We start from the raw sequence: 19,716 nt of genomic DNA on the forward strand, positions 1-19,716 counted from the left end.
ATAAACTTTGCTTCCCATTCAAGCGTGGAAATATTGACATACTCAAATATCCTAGACAAGTAGTCCTCACCTTACAACAGTTCATTTAGTGACTGTTTGAAGTTACAATGGCACTGAAAAAAGTGACTTATGACCATTACAGCATCCCCAGGAATCATGTGAACTTTTGCGATCTTCTGACATGCAAAGTCAATGGGAAAGCCAGATTCATTTAACAACTGTGTTACTAACTTAATAACTGTGGTGATCCACTGAACAAGCAAAGTCATAAAATAAGGCAAAATTCACTGAACAAAGTCTCACTTAGCAAAGGAAATTTTGGCTCAGTTGAGGTAATAAGTCAAGGGCTACTTCTATTAACATCTTGTTTCAGAGGTATATTTCATGATTTATGGAAAGTTGGGTATCTGTGAGCAATTCTTCTATTCTACAGTAAGCACTTTCCATGAAACTTATCTGTATCTTAATCAACAGGGAACTTTGCCTATAGACATGGTAACAGCTAAAAAATTTCAACACTTGCAGGATGAGGCCTGGAAGAAGTCCCAAAATTGTTGGCTTGGGAGTTTTGTCTCCTATCTCCCCATGAAGTGTTGATGGCAACACTGTACACAGGTGGAGTTTCTCCAATGAATCACTGCTAAGAAGACGGTGTTCCGTAGCAGAGAAGATTTGTTTTCCGATTGCATCTGCAGCAGATGCAATTGGCACTTAATAGGTATTAGCCAAAGGGCACCAAACAATGCATCTCTGGACTGTAATCTGCATGGATTCATAATTCCCATTTCATTAGAACATGCTATACACACTCCTAGAGTAGGATTATTAGGATTTTATCATTATTCAATATGAATCTGTAAGTTACTAGCTGCACTGGATAGGCAGCAACAGACCAAAAAGTAAGACACAGTTTCAGCCTATCAAACATAATGTTCTTGAGCCAGACACTGGCAGCTCAAATTGAGGATAACACTCTGAACTGAGGGCATTATAGGGTTTCATGACTAGGGATTAGACCTTTGTGTCAATTGATGATATACAGTGGGTGGGATTCAATTTTTTTTACTACCAGTTCTGTGGGCATGGCTTGGTGGATGTGGCAGGGGAAGGATACTGTAAAACCTCCAGTCAGAGGTGGTATTTGCCGGTTCTCCAAACAACTCAAAATTTCCACTACCAGTTGTCCAGAACTGGTCAGAACCTGCTGAATACCACCTCTGATGATATACCTAAGCAGTATATAACTGATGATGCACTTAAAACATTACAGCGGTGTTTTAATGCAGTATCAGCATTGAGTCGAATTGATCGATCTGATCTTCTGCAATAGTTTGAATTCAATTTATGGAATACAAATTAAAAAAACCTTTTCCAATAGTGAGCACAGCATTATTAATTTTTATCTCAACATACATCCACACAAAAATCAACACAACAATGTGATCCCCAATTATAACTTTAAAAAAGGCAACTATGATCTCTAAAAAGGCAACTATGATGGCCTACTTCTTAAAAAAGCTATCCATTGCCATAGCTGAACCTCTAAGCATAATCTTTGAAAAAACTTTCAGGACCAGCTCCTTGCCAAAACTATGCTCACAAGCCACGGTCATGCCCATCTTCAAAAATTCTTCAAAAAGGGAGACCCCAGCCTAGTTGAAAATTACAGACCAATCTCTTTATGCTGCGTCACCTGTAAAGTCATGGAATCAATTATTAACCAATCCATCATCCTCCACTTACAAACAAACTACCTACTCTCTAATAAACAATTTGGTTTCAGGAAAAAACTATCATGTAATCTGTAACTCTTACACTGCAAAAACATATGGACTACACAACTCGATCAGGGCAAAGCAATAGACACAATCTACATAGACTTCTGTAAAGCCTTTGATTCAGTGGTACATAACAAACTACTCCTGAAACTAAAATCTTACGGTATCTCAGGACACCTGCATAACTGGATAGAAGCATTCCTGTCAAACAGACAACAAATGATCAAAATTGGGAGCGTCCTATCAAATTCTTTACCTATCAACAGTGGTGTCCCCCAAGGAAGTGTTCTAGGACCAACTCTTTTCATACTGTACATAAATGACCTCTGTGATCATATCAAGAGCAACCGCGTTCTTTTCGCTGATGATGTAAAGCTGTTCAATACCACAGACAATACTGCTACCCTTCAAAAAGACCTTGACTATATATCAGAATGGTCAAACAAATGGCAACTTCAAATCTCAACAAATAAATCCTCTGTCCTACATATTGGCAAAAAATAATAATAATCAGAAAATAAAATATAGGCTGAATAGTCAAGACCTTGTTGATGATCCAAACTCTGTCAAGGATCTTGGAGTACTCATCTCTAATGATCTAAGTGCTAGAACCCATTGTAACTACATAGCCAAAAAGGCATTAAGAGTTGTTAACCTAATCTTACCTAGCTTTTTCTCTGGTAATATTACACTTAATAACTAGAGCATACAAAACATTTGCTAGACCAATACTTGAATACAGTTCATCAGTCTGGAACCCACATTACGTATCTGATATTAACACAGTTGAGAAAGTTCAGAAATATTTCACAAGAAGAGTTCTCCACTCCTCTACTCATTGCAGAATACCTTATGCCACCAGACTTGAAATTCTAGCCCTAGAAAACCTAGAACTATGCCACCTTCAGTCCGATCTAAGTACAGTATATTGTATATAAAATCATACATAGCAATGTCCTACCTGTCAATGAATACTTCAGCTTTAACCATAACAACACATGAGCACACAATAGATACAAACTCAAGGTTAATCGCACCAAACTTGATTGCAGGAAATACGACTTCAGCAACAGAGTGGTCAATGTCTGGAATATTCTACCTGACTATGTGGTTTCTTCCCCAACCCCCAAAAACTTTAACTGTAGACTTTCCACTATTGACCTCACCCCTTTCCTAAGAGATCTGTAGGGGGCGTGCATAAGCGCACCACCATGCCTACCGTCCCTGTCCTATTGTTTCTTTTATTTTTCTTATATGTATCCATGTATTCATAACTATGTTTTTACTTATACCTATTATCTTGTAAGCAATTGACAAACCAAATAAATAAATAAGAAGGAGGAAAAATACTTATGACTAATTTCAAGGTCTTTGTTTAAAGACTTCCAGTTGTCAATGCATTATGTCCCATGCCCATCACTGAATGCTACAGGGCATTGATCATTTGCAGAGAACCAAGGAAATGGTTTCATATGTAGAAAAATTTCCTAAACCTTCACCTTAGCAATTATCTTCTGCAGGTTTTCTTTTCCCATGTAAGAAACTTGCTGTGATAAGGCATTTTCTTGCTTCAGAATAATGCTAGTCAAACAGGTTTTGCAGCTTTGATATTGCTTCAAGAGTTCCATTGTGCTTTTACAGTACTCACGCCTATAGAAGGGAACAAAGCCAAAAGAAAATTGAAGACATTTATACACCTGTCTAAAATTAGAAAACCTTATTTTTCAATGATTATGAACATGTCACGGAATCCAGTATGCCCATTCAACTCCAAAGTAACTAAGCTTTCACAAAAAGGAGGAAAAGAATTAGTAGACTTTAGGACAGACTAGGGATTAAATGCAGGAATATTCTTTCATAGTTTCATATACCATCTTAGAGGAAAATTAAAATTAGAATCATACTACATAAGGAGAGGAGTTTAACTTATTTTCAGTTTTGCATCGCCCACTCCTAAGCTGCTGTTCTAGTTATGATAGATGCCTATGACAATTGGCATCAGTTTATTATGAAGATAACTGACCATATAAAGAGAAAAAGAGACTATGTCTCCCACAATTGGGACTAGCAACTTGGTCATTATGCAAGGCAGTTGTTAAATGAACACACAACTGTACTTATGATCTTACTTCAGCTTACAGGTCATTAAAAATCCTAAAGGCAAGAATAGATTACAAAATGTTTTTTTCATCACAGTTGTAACTGCAAATGGTTACTAAACAAGGCAGTCACTAAATGAGGACTACCTGTATATATCACTGGCAGCATAATACCTACATTGTATGTATTAATCAAATTTTTATAGCTGCTCATCTTTCTAAAAGTGACTCTGAACAACATACAACAATCAAATAAAACCATAAATATGAAAACAACACATAAAAATATAACAGTCCATATTTAAAATAAATATTATAAAAACAAATATACAAAGTGAGCAAGGAGACGATAAGAATGGCCATTTCAGAATATCAAAGTACGAGATCCCTTCTTGGACTCTTTCACTTAGAATGCTAGAAGGAGTAGTTTTCATTCTTCCATAGTGAAAATTTTTAATTCTCTGACATTCTACTTTCTTACCAACATAGAGAGTTTCTTACACAAACTAAAATTCAATCATGTAGTGTCAGGTTATCATTTAAAAATTGTAATATACTTCCAAGTAAGAGAACTGACCCAGCCAGGATTCATGAGAATTCTGGCTTTCTATGAACAAGTCAACACACTTGTTAAATACAATATATTGCTTGTGTATACATTTTTCTTTCAAAAATAATGTTCTTTTTTCAATTTCTGGTCACATTTTTCATCATTTTCTTTTTATAGTATTTTAACCAAAAGTTCCAGGTTGATTTTTCCCACAACCACAGGCAGAAAATATGGCTTGCTAACTGACTTGTTTGACAGTTAATAATTTTGATAAACGTAATTTTTTTTCTTTACCATCCAGTTAAAAAGGAAGTTATGTGTTCCAGCATGAGTGATAATTTATCTCTAATTTATTGCAACGTGTGAAGATGGGTAATATTTCAGCCTACAGTTGCATGAAATATAGCAGAACAGCATATAGAGTATATAGTACAGTCCTAATGAAATCTATTCAGAAGTATGTTTTATTGAATTCCAGTAGGGCTTCCTTGGAGGCCCATATAAATATAGAATTGTGACCTACTTTTCCGTAATGGCAACTTTAGTCTTCTTCCATAGGTCCTGCGTAAGTTTCCACTGCTGACTGACTTCATTCTCCTGGGCTTTTGGCAACTGGGAAAATTGACTAATCTCATTCAAGGCTTTCATTTCTGGAGCACAGCGATCCAGCTTTTTCCACAGTTCATCAAGCAACTTCAACCTATATTATGAGGAGAAAAAAATAGATTGATACCTTATAATTTCATTGTGACTATTCTGATATTCTTTATTTTAAAATACTTTCAGATTTATGATGTCTATAGAGATTCTCAGTCATCCAGGTAATGGTTGTCCCAAAGATGCTTTTTCAGGAGGCAACTGGATTTCCTTGTTAGAGCTGAAGAAGCTTCTTGGTTGAGAAGTGAAACATCTTCAAAGAAAAACAAGAAAGTCCAGTTGTCGCCTGAAAAAGCATCTTTCAGATTGATTATGTTGTATTTTATTATGTTGTATTTTATCATTATATCATTTTAAAATACTTCCAGTTTCAAGAAGGGCTTCACCTTCCATAACTCCCAACCATATCTAAGAATTAATGAAAAAAAGTTTTCTCACCTTTGTGAAATAGCAGGAATTGTTGGGTCCTTCAAGCCTATCACACTGATTGAATCATATATATCTTGAAGATTTTTAAATAGCTCATTATTCCTTAAGGAAAATTCTTCAGTTTTTTGACTCTGAGTTGCTTCAGAACTAATAGAGGGGAATTCTTTTACAAGTAAAGCTGCTACGAACTCTTCACAGCCTATCTTTTTATCACTTTCAGCCTCTACCAAATAGATATGAAGTTGCTTCAATTTCTCATCTAGAGACTTGGCCTCTTTCTCCAGGTGTGAAACCTCCTCCATCGACTGTGGAGACCAGCTGAGCGATGTAGAGGCATCCATAGAACATTGAATACGTCTCAGGGAAGCCAGAAAACTTTCAAAATCTTGCAAGACTGTTTCAATGGCTTGTATCTTTTGACTCAGTTCTTCTAACTGTATTTTATACTCGCTGATCATTAAACCAATGGCCTGCCTATCTCTTTGGTCAATTGTCCATCCTGCAGGGCTCTTTAGTTCTTGGCTGTTGCATTGTTCAATGCAATTTGATATAGATGCCTGAATTTTCTGAAAGAAGGAAAGATAAGATCAGGACACTATGTTTTATGCATATTATTAACCACAATGCTATTACACTTGCTAAATCTGAGGAATGAGAGATGGCTCTATAGCAAAATATTAGGCTGCATACTTTTATTCAGAAAGGTACAAGTTGAAAACCTGACTTCTCTAAGTAAGGCTGGAAAAATTCCTGCCTGATAGTCTAAAAAGTTATTACTGGTCAATGTTGATAGACCAACTTGATATAAAGTACTCTAGTTTCTTATATTCCTAAGCACAGATGAAAAATGTAGATGAAAAATGATGAGAAGACACATTTATTCTTCAAGGGGAATAAACAGATTTGGAAGAAAGCACTTAAAGAAATCTTTGGGTATTTGGGCCATAATAAATATTGTAGTATAACACAAAGTAAGAAAGATTCAGAACCTCTCTACCACTTTTCCTTAGAGAAAAGTGGCTGAGATAGGGAAGTTTTAACTGAGAAAAGAGGAGGCTTCAGCATTTCTGCTTCCAAGTTCTTTTCTGAAAATTTCTTTTTGCAATTTTGCACTTAGGATTTCTGTAAATATAGGTAATGCTGTAGATGAATCTGGTGCTAACCTACTGGAGATGAATAGGTGCGCTTCAAATTCCAAAGAAAATTTCAACATAATCAGTACAAACCTTCACTTTCTTGTACAGAAGATCAGTTTTACTCATCACAAAACGTGGAATGTCTCTTTTGCAAAGCTGTTCTTCTGATCTGCAGAGTAAGACCCACTCATTTTCTATTGGCATAACAAGGGCCAAAGCAGCCTTTAAAGATTCCATCCTGCAGGACAGCAAGCACAAACGGAACAGGACATCACTTAAGGAAATGCCTCCACACTTTGTACAATATATAAGGTCGGAGAAGTTCTTGACACAACTCCATTAACAAAGAATGTGGTATATACCCAGGAATTTCTGTTTTTTTGCTTTTTCATTGAAGTTCATAGGTCTTAGCTTTTGAGGATCAGCCAGGCTTTGCAAAATTTTGATTAACAGCAGTAGGATAATCAATGCCCTAACTCACCATTTTGTCTAAAATATCAAGCCCATGTGAGCCTAAAGAAAAAGTCTAGAAAAAGAGCAAAACTTCCCAAGATCACTTTCACTGCCTGCAGAAGTTACTGAAAGAACTGGCCATCCATGTGGATGTGCTATGCTTGACAAATCTAATTTGATACAATGTTTGATATCAGTTACTACGACTTCCCTTAGGAGTTCATAATGATGGGGTAACTTGAGCACATCTTTGTTATCTTCATTTCTGGGGAATTTCTGTTCTTCCTTTTTATGACTAGATGAATATATTTTTTTTAAACAGGAGACCTTCCTAGACATCAATCCAGATTGTGCATTATAACTTCTTCTCACTTTCTGTGGTCTCAGTCCATAAGGAGTACAAGCCATCCCCTCTTCACATGAACAGCTGAATACTTAGGAGGCAATCTGCAAGCTAAACTAACTTTCCCCATCTCTCACACCATCTGATAAGTCAGACTCGTTCAGAATAGGGCATCACTGATTTTCTTGAAGACAAAATCTATGTGTGCCTCCCTTATGTCCAGTCAATTAGCCCACTGCTTCATCAAGCTTTAATTTGCCAACTGTACCTTTTATCTAAAGCAAACTGGAGCTCATCCCATTCTTTGTGCAAATCTTCCAAGTCCATCTCACTTGAGAACTTTACTAACTGTGAAGCCACAGAATCAAAGAGTTTCCAGGAAGAATTACCTTTGCTTTCTAAAGCCTGAAACAAAATGTATAAATATTAGTGGTGTGCTATAATTTTTAAGTAACATTATCTGATTTATAAACACAAACACAGAAATAATTTTAACTATGCTTTTTTCCATAGTTTACCATAGTGTGTTAACTGAGACAAAGGACAACCCTTGTCTATTGATTATAATACATTCATATAAATTCCAATTGGAGTATTAATAAATTTAATTACTTTAATAATTAAAACAAATAATTAAATTAAATTAAATAATTTAATTCATTTGTCAATTTCTCTGCACAGGAACTTAATGAATGATCAATAATTACCAATGCTAACCCTGTTAAAATTGAAAAGAATAATGTATTCTTATATTAAACTCTTGTGCTAGACCCTGCTACATTCCAAGAAACAGTTAAGGATGGCAAAATATAATGTTTACTTTCATAAGCAGAAGTCTTATATAACATGTCCTGCAGTATGTTTCTTTTGTGAGCTGTTCCATGGATGACCCATTAGAATCCATTTGTTTTTTACTGCCAAGATAAACACCTGTCTACATAATACCCCAAGATAATGTTTTGTGCTTGTGTGCAGCAAATTGCATTGTGACATTCTTTGGCATCAGTCAAGCTTCCTGTCTTATCAATTTAATTTTTCTAAATTCTTTTTTAAGTTAGTATTAAGTTAACAGGATATAAACAAAATAATCTGCCTCAAACAGAATCTTACACTGCTACTGGCTCTCTCTGTGGCCCCCAAGTTCACTGTCAGAAACTCAAATGGGGATAGTTGTATTTTAGGCTGTTGTTTGTGCTCTGGTTTACAGGTATTTTGTAACTGACCTAATAACCTGACCTAATAACCATTTTATGAACATGTCCATATTCTCTCAAAATTCCAAACATAATCACTTGTGCTAAATGTCTGAGAAACCCTGACTTAATAGACAATTTAGGAAAGCATCTGAACACTTACTTCCAGTGTTTGCAATTTGTTCTTAAGGGAAGAAATGTTTCTCACATCATCAGTTAAAGACGGAGTTATAGTCTCCCTGATGCTCTTTAGGTGAAGCTTCAGATTATGCCTTGCTGCGTCATAGCTGAGAGAAAACATGATATTGTTAGTACTATTATGCAAAATTGGACATGAAAACAAAATTCCGGTTTCTTCTAATGCTGCCTTCTCCTTGTCTTCATGAAATAATACAACTGCTTGTTTTTTATTGTTTTACTTTCTAATTTCTTCTATTAGCCATCTTGATTTATATAATCATCGTCTTACTTGCACATCCTAAATGAATGGGGTTTTTTTATGTTTAAGTTTATTTTCTGGCCAGGAGCCACAAAAACTATGCACAAAAAGAGGCAGGTTCTTAAATTAAATGTTCAACATGCAAGTAAGCAAATCCAACCAGGAGAGTTCTGATTTCTGAGGCTGAGGAAGGAACACTGAGGAGATTTCCTAAAGGGAGATAAAGTAAGGCACTCAATTGGAACAGCCCTAGTCTATTTCAAGACCAAATAATTGTGAAATCTAAAATAATTATTCAGACTAGTCCAAAGAAGGGAGGGAATGAGGAAAATGCATTTTATATCTCTGGACAACTGCATAACTGGATAGAAGCATTCCTGTCAAACAGACAACAAATGGTCAAAATTGGGAGTGTCCTATCAAATTCTGTACCTGTCAATAATGGTGTCCAAGGCAGTGTTCTAGGACCAACTCTTTTCATACTGTACATAAATGACCTCTGTGATCATATTAAGAGCAACTGCGTTCTTTTCGCTGATGATGTAAAGCTGTTCAATACCACAGACAATACTGCTACCCTTCAAAAAGATCTTGACTATGTATCAGAATGGTCAAACAAATGGCAACTTCAAATCTCAACAAATAAATGCTCTGTCTTACATATTGGCAAAAAAAAATATCAGAAAATAAAATACAAGCTGAATAGTCAAGATCTTGTTGATGATCCAAGCTCTGTAAAGGATCTTGGAGTACTCATCTCTAATGATCTAAGTGCTAGAACCCATTGTAACTACATAGCCAAAAAGGCATTGTTAACCTAATCTTACCTAGCTTTTTCTCTGGTAATATTACACTTAATAACTAGAGCATACAAAACATTTGCTAGACCAATACTTGAATATAGTTCATCAGTCTGGAACCCACATTACGTATCTGATATTAGCACAGTTGAGAAAGTCCAGAAATATTTCACAAGAAGAGTTCTCCACTCCTCTACTTGTTGTAGAATACCTTATGCCACCAGACTTGAAATTCTAGAACTAGAAAACCTTGAATTACACCGTCTTCGGTCTGATTTAAGTATGGTATATAAAATCATACATTGCAATGTCCTATCTGTCAATGAATACTTCAGCTTCAACCGTAACAACACAAGAGCACACAATAGATACAAACTCAAGGTTAACCGCACCAAAGTTGATTGCAGGAAATACGACTTCAGCAACAGAGTGGTCAATGTCTGGAATACTCTACCTGACTCTGTAGTTTCTTCCCCAAACCCCCAAAACTTTAACTGTAGACTTTCCACTATTGACCTCACCCCTTTCCTAAGAGATCTGTAGGGGGCGTGCATAAGCGCACCACCATGCCTACCGTCCCTGTCCTATTGTTTCTTTTATTTTTCTTATATGTATCCATGTATTCATAACTATGTTTTTACTTATACCTATTATCTTGTAAACAATTGACACATCAAAATAAATAAAATAAAAAATAAAATAAATAAAAAAATGTTACTCTTTATAATAATTCTAGGACTGGAATCTATCAGATTAAAACATGGTAAACCAGTTTGAAATTCAGCTTTATTTAAAAAAAAAGATGTTTGCTAATTTATTCCAGATATTTCTGGTAAATACCTATTTCTCATCATTCAATATTTAACACTGAAATATACCTTTCTTTTAATTTTTTTAAGGCCAGGTCTCCATCACTTTCCAACTTTTCTGTGTGGTGTCTGCCATTTTGCAATTCCTTTTCTGATTCCAATTTTATACAAGAAACATCTTCTGAATCCTAAAAATATAACCAAAATAATTAAACAATTGTAAGATATAATATCCATTAAAATAATTATGTAGATTCAATGGAATGAGACCTTATTAATTTTCCATATAAAAGAAATCTCACCCCCCCAAATTAAACACTTTAAAAGACTGAAGATTACAAAGTCACAAAGAAAATTACTTTCACAGGTTTATTTTACCCTAATTCAGGACATTTTATATGAAAAGTTGGGATATTGAACATTTGTTTTCCCATTCATGTTGATAAAGAGGAACTTTTCATATGCATAAAGGCTGCATTCATCCATACCTAAAGTTAAATGTTCTTATCACAGTATTTTTTCCTATGTATTAGGAATGGTAAAATAGTAAATGTGCTCAGACTAGAAAGTTCATGTTTTACAGAATACAGATCAAAAATGCTTATAGAAGGTAGTTTTTAAATCAATCTGAATTTTTAAATAAGCACCTGAGATTTGTCCCCAGTTTATCAGTTAGAATTATGAAAGTGACAACCTTCATTATTCCTCACAATTTCTTTTACACTAAATAAATAAATGACTAGAATAAATAAATTCGGCTATATGTTTTTATTCAAAACTATTATTGGGGGGGGGGGGTTTGTTGTTAATACTAATGGGAACTTCCAAGATGTTTTTAAATTAGATTTATCCAGACATAAAATTCCAAGGCTGTCAGGGGAATAACTCATGCCTGAATTCAGGAAAGATTGTAATAACTTTTTCTGCTTCTTTTAAAAAGTTGCAATATAGGAAAAACTTGATCTGACCTGGCCTCAGTGCAGCAGGCTTTACATACAAAGGATGAAATTTAACTGCAATTTATGTCATCTGCATCATAAGGTTGTGATGCAATGGTGTTGAAGATCCATCTCAAGGCGTGCCTGTGATTTTCACAGCCTTCCGTTCTGACCCAGCTCCCCAAACACAACAAACCCTCTGATGTGTGAACTCAAAACATTCCTTTATTAGAAATGCCAGCAGCTCCGGCAAAAAGTTTCTCTCACATGCTAACAAGTCCATCTGGCCAGAAGATGAATAGTTGTTTGCCACACCTATTCATCTCCGCCCGCTGCCTTTTATCCCCAGAGCTAGGGTGGGGCCTCATCAGCAGTGGTGGCTCTTCCTTCCCCAGGATCAGCCCACAGTTTTCCACTGCTCTCCCCTTCTCTGCCTTCTGCATATCCGCGCATCAGGCACTGGACCCAGCTGTTCCTCCCCTTCTTCATCAACCACCTCCAGACCTGGGGGCTGTTGACTCTCCATCTGAGGACTGACAGATAGCCCAGGCTCCACCTCTGTCTCTCTCTCCCTGCCAGCTCCATTCCTTCTTCCCCCTCAGAGCTCCCAGATCGCCCTGATGCTGACCCTGACCCCCATACCACATCCTCCTTCTCCTCTGATTTGGCTGCTGGAGGGGCCAGCAGCCGACAGGCCACAATACCTTCTCACCCCACTCACTGTCCCGGTAGCCAGCTATCCAACTGGTCTGAAGTGTCCAAGCAAAACATCTTGGTCAGTGAGAGGGAACTTTCAGGAAGAGGAGACCTGCAACTGCTAAGCCCAGTATTTCTCAATCTTTGCAACTTGAAGATGTGTGGACTTCAAGCTGCTAAAGGTTGAGAAAGACTGGCTTAGTCAGTTGCATTCTGGAAGCCCAAGGAGTTAGCACTCAAGGTAAAAGTCAGGAGGTGATGATGCAGAAGGGATGCAACGGACTGCTTGTATCTCAGGGGGATGCAGGATAGCTGCTTATTATAGGATAAGAGTTCATATTGAAAGCCTTGATATCAAAAGGTATTAATGAATTAATAGCATGACTGCTATGCTATACTAAACAGACCTTATAATCACCAATGGAGAAAAGTATTGTGCGAAGAATTGCAAATACTACAGTACCTTATGAATTTCAGGTTTCCAATCTGTGGCTCTTTGATTCATGCAAGAGTGTCACATAATAACAAATAGGCATTGATCTACAGACGTTTATCTACATACATCAGTCTACATCAACCAGTTGGAATGCAACTCCCCCAACTCAGTTTTGGATTTGGGAAGGCTGACCTACATGAACATTAAAATGTGGGTCCTACCTTTTCAGCTTCAGGATTCTGAGATGATACCTTCTCTTCATTGACTGAAGCAGATGTAAACTCTCTGAATTTTAAAATGAAATAACACCAGAGCAAAGCAATGAAAAATACAACTTAACACCGTGGGGGGGGGCACCACCCCAATTCTATGTAATGTTACTAAGAAAATAATTCAAAGTTTCCCAAACTTCATTTCTTATTTTCTCTCCCTCTCATCTCCACTCCTGGCTCTTCCTTGGAATTCAACATGTTTTATTCATACATCACAAATAGTAGCATCTGCAGGGACTTGCTATTTTCATTGCAATGATGAAAACAACATTACAACATTGTGCTATAAGTTCTGCCCTTTGGGAGCACATGTGATACTGCCATGCGTGTAAAAAATGGTTGGAACTGGTGACATAAAATCACCCCACTGCTGTTCTTAATTTTTCTTTGCTCACCCCTCACCGTGATCCCCCCCATGTACCCCTTTCAGAAAAAGTACTTTAATTTCAAGATCAATTTACACATAATGGTGAGTTATAAGTTTCTTCCTCAAAATAGCTTACCACACTACACACACTTTTGCAAAATGTCTGGTTTTAATTTACAGCATAATGAAATCCATTACTCCAGCCATGAAATGAGGGACAGTCAAAGGTGTGAAATAGTTTAAGAACCTCTCACAAAAGCAATTTTATCTGATGCTAAACCAACTATAAGTGCCCCCATGCCACAGTTCTACACTAATTATTGAAAATACCCACCCTTTCTCAGGTGAATGGTCATCGCCAGTCCTAGATACCAACTCATTGTAAATAGTTGCTGCGCATTTTTGAAGTTCTTTTTCCTTTTGCTCATATTCTGCAATTGGCAGCTTTATTTTGGACTCCTTTTCCACTTTGGTTATTTTATCACTCATTGTTTTCAAAGCTTGCAAGCAAGTGTTAAGCTCACCCAGGCTACCTTGCTGAGAAAAGAAGGCCTAAATGGATAAAGAAATGCAGATTCATCCATCTTGAGTACTCCAAGTCCTTATTAACTGACAGTTGAAATCACCTCCACTCATGCCATAAAACTCTTAATGCCAGTCCCACAAACACATTTAAGCCTCACCTAACCAATCGTATTCTTGAAGGGTCATGGCTATGATTACATTATGGATAAGGAATGTCTGCTGAAATTCAGAAGCCAGAGGGCTGACCTGTTAACATATTCAATTGTCTGTTGATGTGAAGTTGAACTGTTTGCTCCATTAAATGACCAAATCATATGGTGATTCAAATTCAATATCCAAAGGTGCCTTGGAGTATGCACCAGGGCAAATGTAATATCTGCCAAATTCAAAGCAGGGGCATGCTCCAAGGCACTTTTTAGGGGGGGAAAGTCCAAAGCACTGACAGCCAAATATCAGAGAAAGAACTAAAAGGATCAGAATACTTACCCAGTACTGTTCACTGGTAATTTAGCTCACAGGTACCATTTTGGATTTAAAAAAATTATCCTTACTTACTGTAGACAGGCAGAATATGCACACTTTCAGCTCAGGCATATAGATTTTACTGAACTAGTATGTTATAATTATTTCACTTTGGGACATGCAGCTCACCAACTTACTAAACACATGATTGCATCATTATACTACAGTATCATTCAATTTTACACTGTTTCCCAGTTGAGCAGGAAGACAATTCCAGTATGGGTTCTTGGCCTCCTCCAGTGACAATGACGTCAGGAAACAGAGTCAAAGGAAATCTCTTGTGGCATTGAGATACTGGAGAACCACAATTGTAATTCTGACCCATTACATGGTGGCTTGTAGAATTAAAAAAAATGCCTAAGAAACAAAAGAGAATGCCAGTTTTATATGGTACCTCATGCTCCTCAATAAGTCCTTTGGTTTTCCCAGAATTGAGCAGTTTCTTCTCTTTCTTAATCTGCTTATTGAGATTTGAAAAAGTCTTATTGAACTTCTCTCTTTCAATTTTCAATTTCAGGTGAATATAAGACATGATTTCACAGCGAGCAGCCTGCAAAAGAGATGGACAAATCCAAATATTCATTTTAAGCAGCAAGGGAAGTATTTTACATCCAAATCTTATTCTAAGATCAGAATAACATTTTAGATTCAGAATAATCCTGCAAGCTATGTGTTTGTTCATTACAACCTTCCTGAATTTCCACTCAAGGCAGTTAACAGTAAAATAAACATAAAAGAATGAAATTGTAATTAAAAGATTAAAGTTCATCCAAAGGATATGTAGATAAGAGAAAGAGAGAGAATATAGCAGGGTTCACAAAATCCTCCTCTACATATTTGTTTGATATACACTGCTCAAAAAAATAAAGGGAACACAAAATAAGACATCCAAGATCTGAATGAATAAAATATTCTTATTAAATACTTTGTTCATTACATAGTTGAATGTGCTGACAACAAAATCACACAAAAATTATCAATGGAAATCAAATTTAGCAACCCATGGAGGTCTGGATTTGGAGTTGCACTCAAAATTAAAGTGGAAAAAAACACTACAGGCTGATCCAACTTTAATGTAATATCCTTAAAACAAGCCAAAATGAGGCTCAGTAGTGTGTGTGGCCTCCACGTGCCTTTATGACCTCCCTACAACACCTGGGTATGCTCCTGATGAGGTGGCGGATGGTGTCCTGAGGGATCTCCTCCCACACCTGGACTAAAGCATCCCACAACTCTTGGACAGTCTGTGGTGCAACGTGGCATTGGTGGATGGAGAGAGACATGATGTCCCAGATGTGCTCAATTGGATTCAGGTCTGGGGAACAGGCGGGCCAGTCCATAGCATCAATGCCTTCGTCTTGCAGGAACTGCTGACACACTCCAGCCACATGAGGTCTAGCATTGGCTTGCATTAGGAGGAACCCAGGGCCAACCGCACCAGCATATGGTCTCACAAGGGGTCTGAGGATCTCATCTCAGCACCTAATGGTAGTCAGGCTACCTCTGGCGAGCACATGGAGGGCTGTGCGGCCCCCTAAAGAAATGCCACCCCACACTATTACTGACCCACTGCCAAACCGGTCATGCTGGAGGATGTGGCAGGCAGCAGAACATTCTCAATGGCTTCTCCAGACCCTGTCACGTCTGTCACATGTGCTCAGTATGAACTTGCTTTCATCTGTGAAGAGCACAGGGCGCCAGTGGCGAATTTGCCAATCTTGATATTCTTTGGCAAATGCCAAATGTCCTGCACGGTGTTGGGCTGTAAGCACAACCCCCACCTGTGGACGTCGGGCCCTCATACCACCCTCATGGAGTCTCTTTCTGACCATTTGAGCAGCCACATGCACATTTGTGGCCTGCTGGAGGTCATTTTGCAGGGCTCTGGTAGTGCTCCTCCTGTCCCTCCTTGCACAAAGGCAGAGGTAGTGGTCCTGAAGCTGGTTTGTTGCCCTCCTATGGCTTCCTCCATGTCTCCAATGTACTGGCCTGTCTCCTGGTAGCGCCTCCATGCTCTGGACACTAAGCTGACAGACACAGCAAACCTTCTTGCCACAGCTCGCATTGATGTGCCATCCTGGATGAGCTGCACTACCCAAGCCACTTGTGTGGGTTGTAGACTCCATCTCATGCTACCACTAGAGTGAAAGCACCGCCAGCATTCAAAAGTGACCAAACCATCAGCCAGAAAGCATAGGAACTGAGAAGTGATCTGTGGTCACCACCTGCAGAACCACTCCTTTATTGGGGATGTCTTGCTAACTGCCTATGCTTTCTACCTGTTGTCTATTTCATTTGCACAACAGCATGTGAAATTGATTGTCAATCAGTGTTGCTACCTAAGTGGACAGTTTGATTTCAAGAAGTGTGATTAACTTGGAGTTACATTGTGTTGTTTAAGTGTTCCCTTTATTTTTTTGAGCAGTGTATTTAGGCACTTCCCTTCATTAAAAATGTCTGTAGTGATTAACGATAAAATCCATTATGAAAAACAAGTGAACAAATAAAACACAAAGAGAACTATAGCAAACTATCTATACAAACCATATCATATGCCACATTCATCTAACATTTATATACATTAAATATGTCAACTCTATTTACAATTTTGTTGAAAATGGAAGCAAACTAAAACATGATTATATAAAAGATATTAAAACATAGAACAGAAAAACAAATTAGTTGAGTGGGTGCAATATCTCTCTAAATTAAAAGCTCACATTTTGTTAGAGAGAGGTTCCCCAAGGATGGGCTCCAGCATGAGTCCAGAAGCTTGGAAGACTAAACCTCTGATTCCGGTGACTGACCCAGATTGGATCCTAAGACCTCACTGTCTATTTCATAACACAAAGGGACCACTCCTTCATGTAATATTGTAGAATTTGTAATAACCTGTAAGCCACCCAGTGCCATCTCATAGGAGAGATGGACGGCACAAAAATTTAATAAATAAGTAAAATTTGGATGTAGTCACTGAAAAGGCTCTGTCTTAAACTTCTGCCAAGCAGAACTTCCACTTTTGCATATATATATATATATATATATATATATATATATATATGCTATAGAAAACCCCAGCTACAGAATTATCAGAGAAGCCATAGAGATTGAAAAAAGACCTGAAAGCATGAATAGAAGAGATGACTCCACCAGACTGTCAATTATCTGGAAGCCTGCACTCACAAACAAAAAAATCTCCACCACAAGCCAAGCAAACCCCAGGGCACAAACAGACCACCCCCTGATACCTCTAGCTCAAACTCACCCCAACCAGGCACCCAGATGAAACCTAGCTTCCTAATAAATGATAGCCGTCCTTTTACCCAAAGCCAAGCTGCACTAAAAACCTCCAATACAGGAAACACAATGTTGCCAGCCAATCAAAAAATGCTACAAAACAGACAGAAGATATTAGAAACACCAATCAAGCAGAACACAGCAAACTCCAAGACCAATAAACACAGACCAAGATTCCCAACCAATCAGGATGAAGGAAAAAACCATTCTAACACAGCAGTAGGCTAGCACCAAATTTAAAACAGAAATGGCTGTGAAAGCCTGACTCACAAACGAACACAATACAGAAGCCTGATGATGGCAGATGAGATTCTGCCGAAACGTTGCTACAACTTTAAAAGCACAACTACTATGACGTGGGAAAATACCCGAACAAAGCCGAATGCCATACATGTAAGTACCTGCGAAAACTTAAGAAAACATACTGAAGGGAAGACCAACAAAAAGAATGCATATATATTATTATACCAGCCAAAATCTCCCAAGTGAAGAAGTTGTAGTAGTATGGAGAGCCACAAGAATTTGCATCTAGATTCCTCCTAACCAACTCTGACCTGGCAACAAAATACAGTCTAATGCTACAGATTCATATCCTCTATACCAGAGATCCCAAACTCCTGGGCATTGGCCAACTACCAGACTATGGCCTATTCAGAACTGGGCCACATGAGTGGTTGGCCACCATGCATGCACCTGTAGCTCAACTTCTGCGAGCAGTAGGCCAGAGAGCATATGCATGCATGCGTGCCACTCATGCAAAGCTGCCGTCCTGCCAGTCACATGGCTGAGTTTACCACTCTTTCCCCCTCCCGCTGGGCTGCCACTGATATATACAGTTGCTGTAGACATGGAGAAAGTTCTAGCAACCACATAAAAGTAACTTGTCCATCATTACTAAGTGGAACTAATTTATTGGAATATGTCTTCAGCTTAGGTCTTTTTGGATGAAAGCTAATAATTCTCACCCTTATATCATTCATACTGTAGCAAAAAAATCCTGCAAACATTTCATGCAAATATTAAATACTCAAGTGGCTTTTTTTATTAAAATATATATTTCCAAGCACATTTTCTCACCTCCCATCTCTCACAAACATCTTTGCTCCTTTCCTCCACAAGTGCCTTTTCATGAGCCGATAAAATGCTTTTCAGCTGTTCTGCTGCTTTCAAAAACTTGCTAAGAATGTTAGTATCCAAGATGCTAAAAGCCTCCTGGAAAAAAATGACATAAAATTATGGAATGATAATCAAAACAGCAACCCCTCCATCCCAAAGTAGATGCAGGCCTAGGTGATATAAAGGTCCTTCCCATTCCAGTACAATTACAGATTAAAACAAGTTTTGCTGGACGTGGATGGACAACCTTTGAAATAACATGTTTGAAGCCATAGTCAGAACAAGAACAGCTCATCTAATGTGCATTCAGTGCATTCATGCTGGCTTGGTGAATTCTGGGAGTTGAAGTCCACACATTTTAAAGTTGTCAAGATTGAGAAACACTGAGTCAGGCCCTAGGACATAATGCACTGAAAAGCTTCTGTAGCCCTAACATGAAGATAGGGCCCATCTGGTTTGTTTATCTTTCCTGTGTTCTCTAGTTTCATTAGTTTGAAGCCCTGTTACTATCCCTCCCCATTAGATCTTTGATATAACTCTGGGGCACTGCATAGGGAAATTACAAGTATCTCCATTCTATTGTGTGCTGATCTCAGCCCCATAGCCCGCACAAGATAAGACCAGCAGGTGAGGCCAACTGGAACCCTAAGTTAAACACTCATGTATATTTGTTAGTTGCAGTTTCCTACCAAGAAGCTGCATCCCTAGAAGACATACCATCATATTTCAATTACTTTATAATCAAAAGCAGAAGGAAAATGGGGAAGAGACAGGCAATGCTGTTCCTTTTTTTTAAAAAAAGAAAAATACTGTTTTATTGAACTGTAAGATGCAAGATGCAAGTAATAAATTGTATTATTT

At 37.8% G+C, this 19,716-nt stretch overlaps 1 protein-coding gene across 12 annotated transcripts in view; it reads right to left on the reverse strand.

Annotated features, from left to right (window-relative positions):
• SYNE2 (spectrin repeat containing nuclear envelope protein 2) overlaps positions 1–19,716 on the reverse strand; it is a 229,008-nt gene that overhangs the window by 158,464 nt on the left and 50,828 nt on the right. For 11 of the 12 annotated variants that reach the window (XM_087922313.1, XM_087922312.1, XM_087922311.1 and 8 more), the window contains exons 20-30: positions 18,817–18,951; positions 14,837–14,992; positions 13,730–13,947; positions 12,978–13,041; positions 10,756–10,874; positions 8,802–8,925; positions 7,714–7,850; positions 6,740–6,887; positions 5,523–6,079; positions 4,951–5,127; positions 3,278–3,428 (exon numbers count right to left, since the gene is read on the reverse strand). In XM_087922313.1, coding sequence (XP_087778439.1) covers positions 3,278–3,428; positions 4,951–5,127; positions 5,523–6,079; positions 6,740–6,887; positions 7,714–7,850; positions 8,802–8,925; positions 10,756–10,874; positions 12,978–13,041; positions 13,730–13,947; positions 14,837–14,992; positions 18,817–18,951 — 1,986 coding nt within the window. Of the gene's footprint in view, positions 1–3,277; positions 3,429–4,950; positions 5,128–5,522; positions 6,080–6,739; positions 6,888–7,713; positions 7,851–8,801; positions 8,926–10,755; positions 10,875–12,977; positions 13,042–13,729; positions 13,948–14,579; positions 14,684–14,836; positions 14,993–18,816; positions 18,952–19,716 lie in introns of those variants that run through there. The other variant, XM_087922317.1, reaches the window with a different exon arrangement.

This window comes from Pseudonaja textilis, chromosome 1, assembly GCF_049901715.1.
Source record: "Pseudonaja textilis isolate UNSWEBS1 chromosome 1, rPseTex1.2, whole genome shotgun sequence".
Taxonomy (NCBI): Eukaryota; Metazoa; Chordata; class Lepidosauria; order Squamata; family Elapidae; genus Pseudonaja; species Pseudonaja textilis.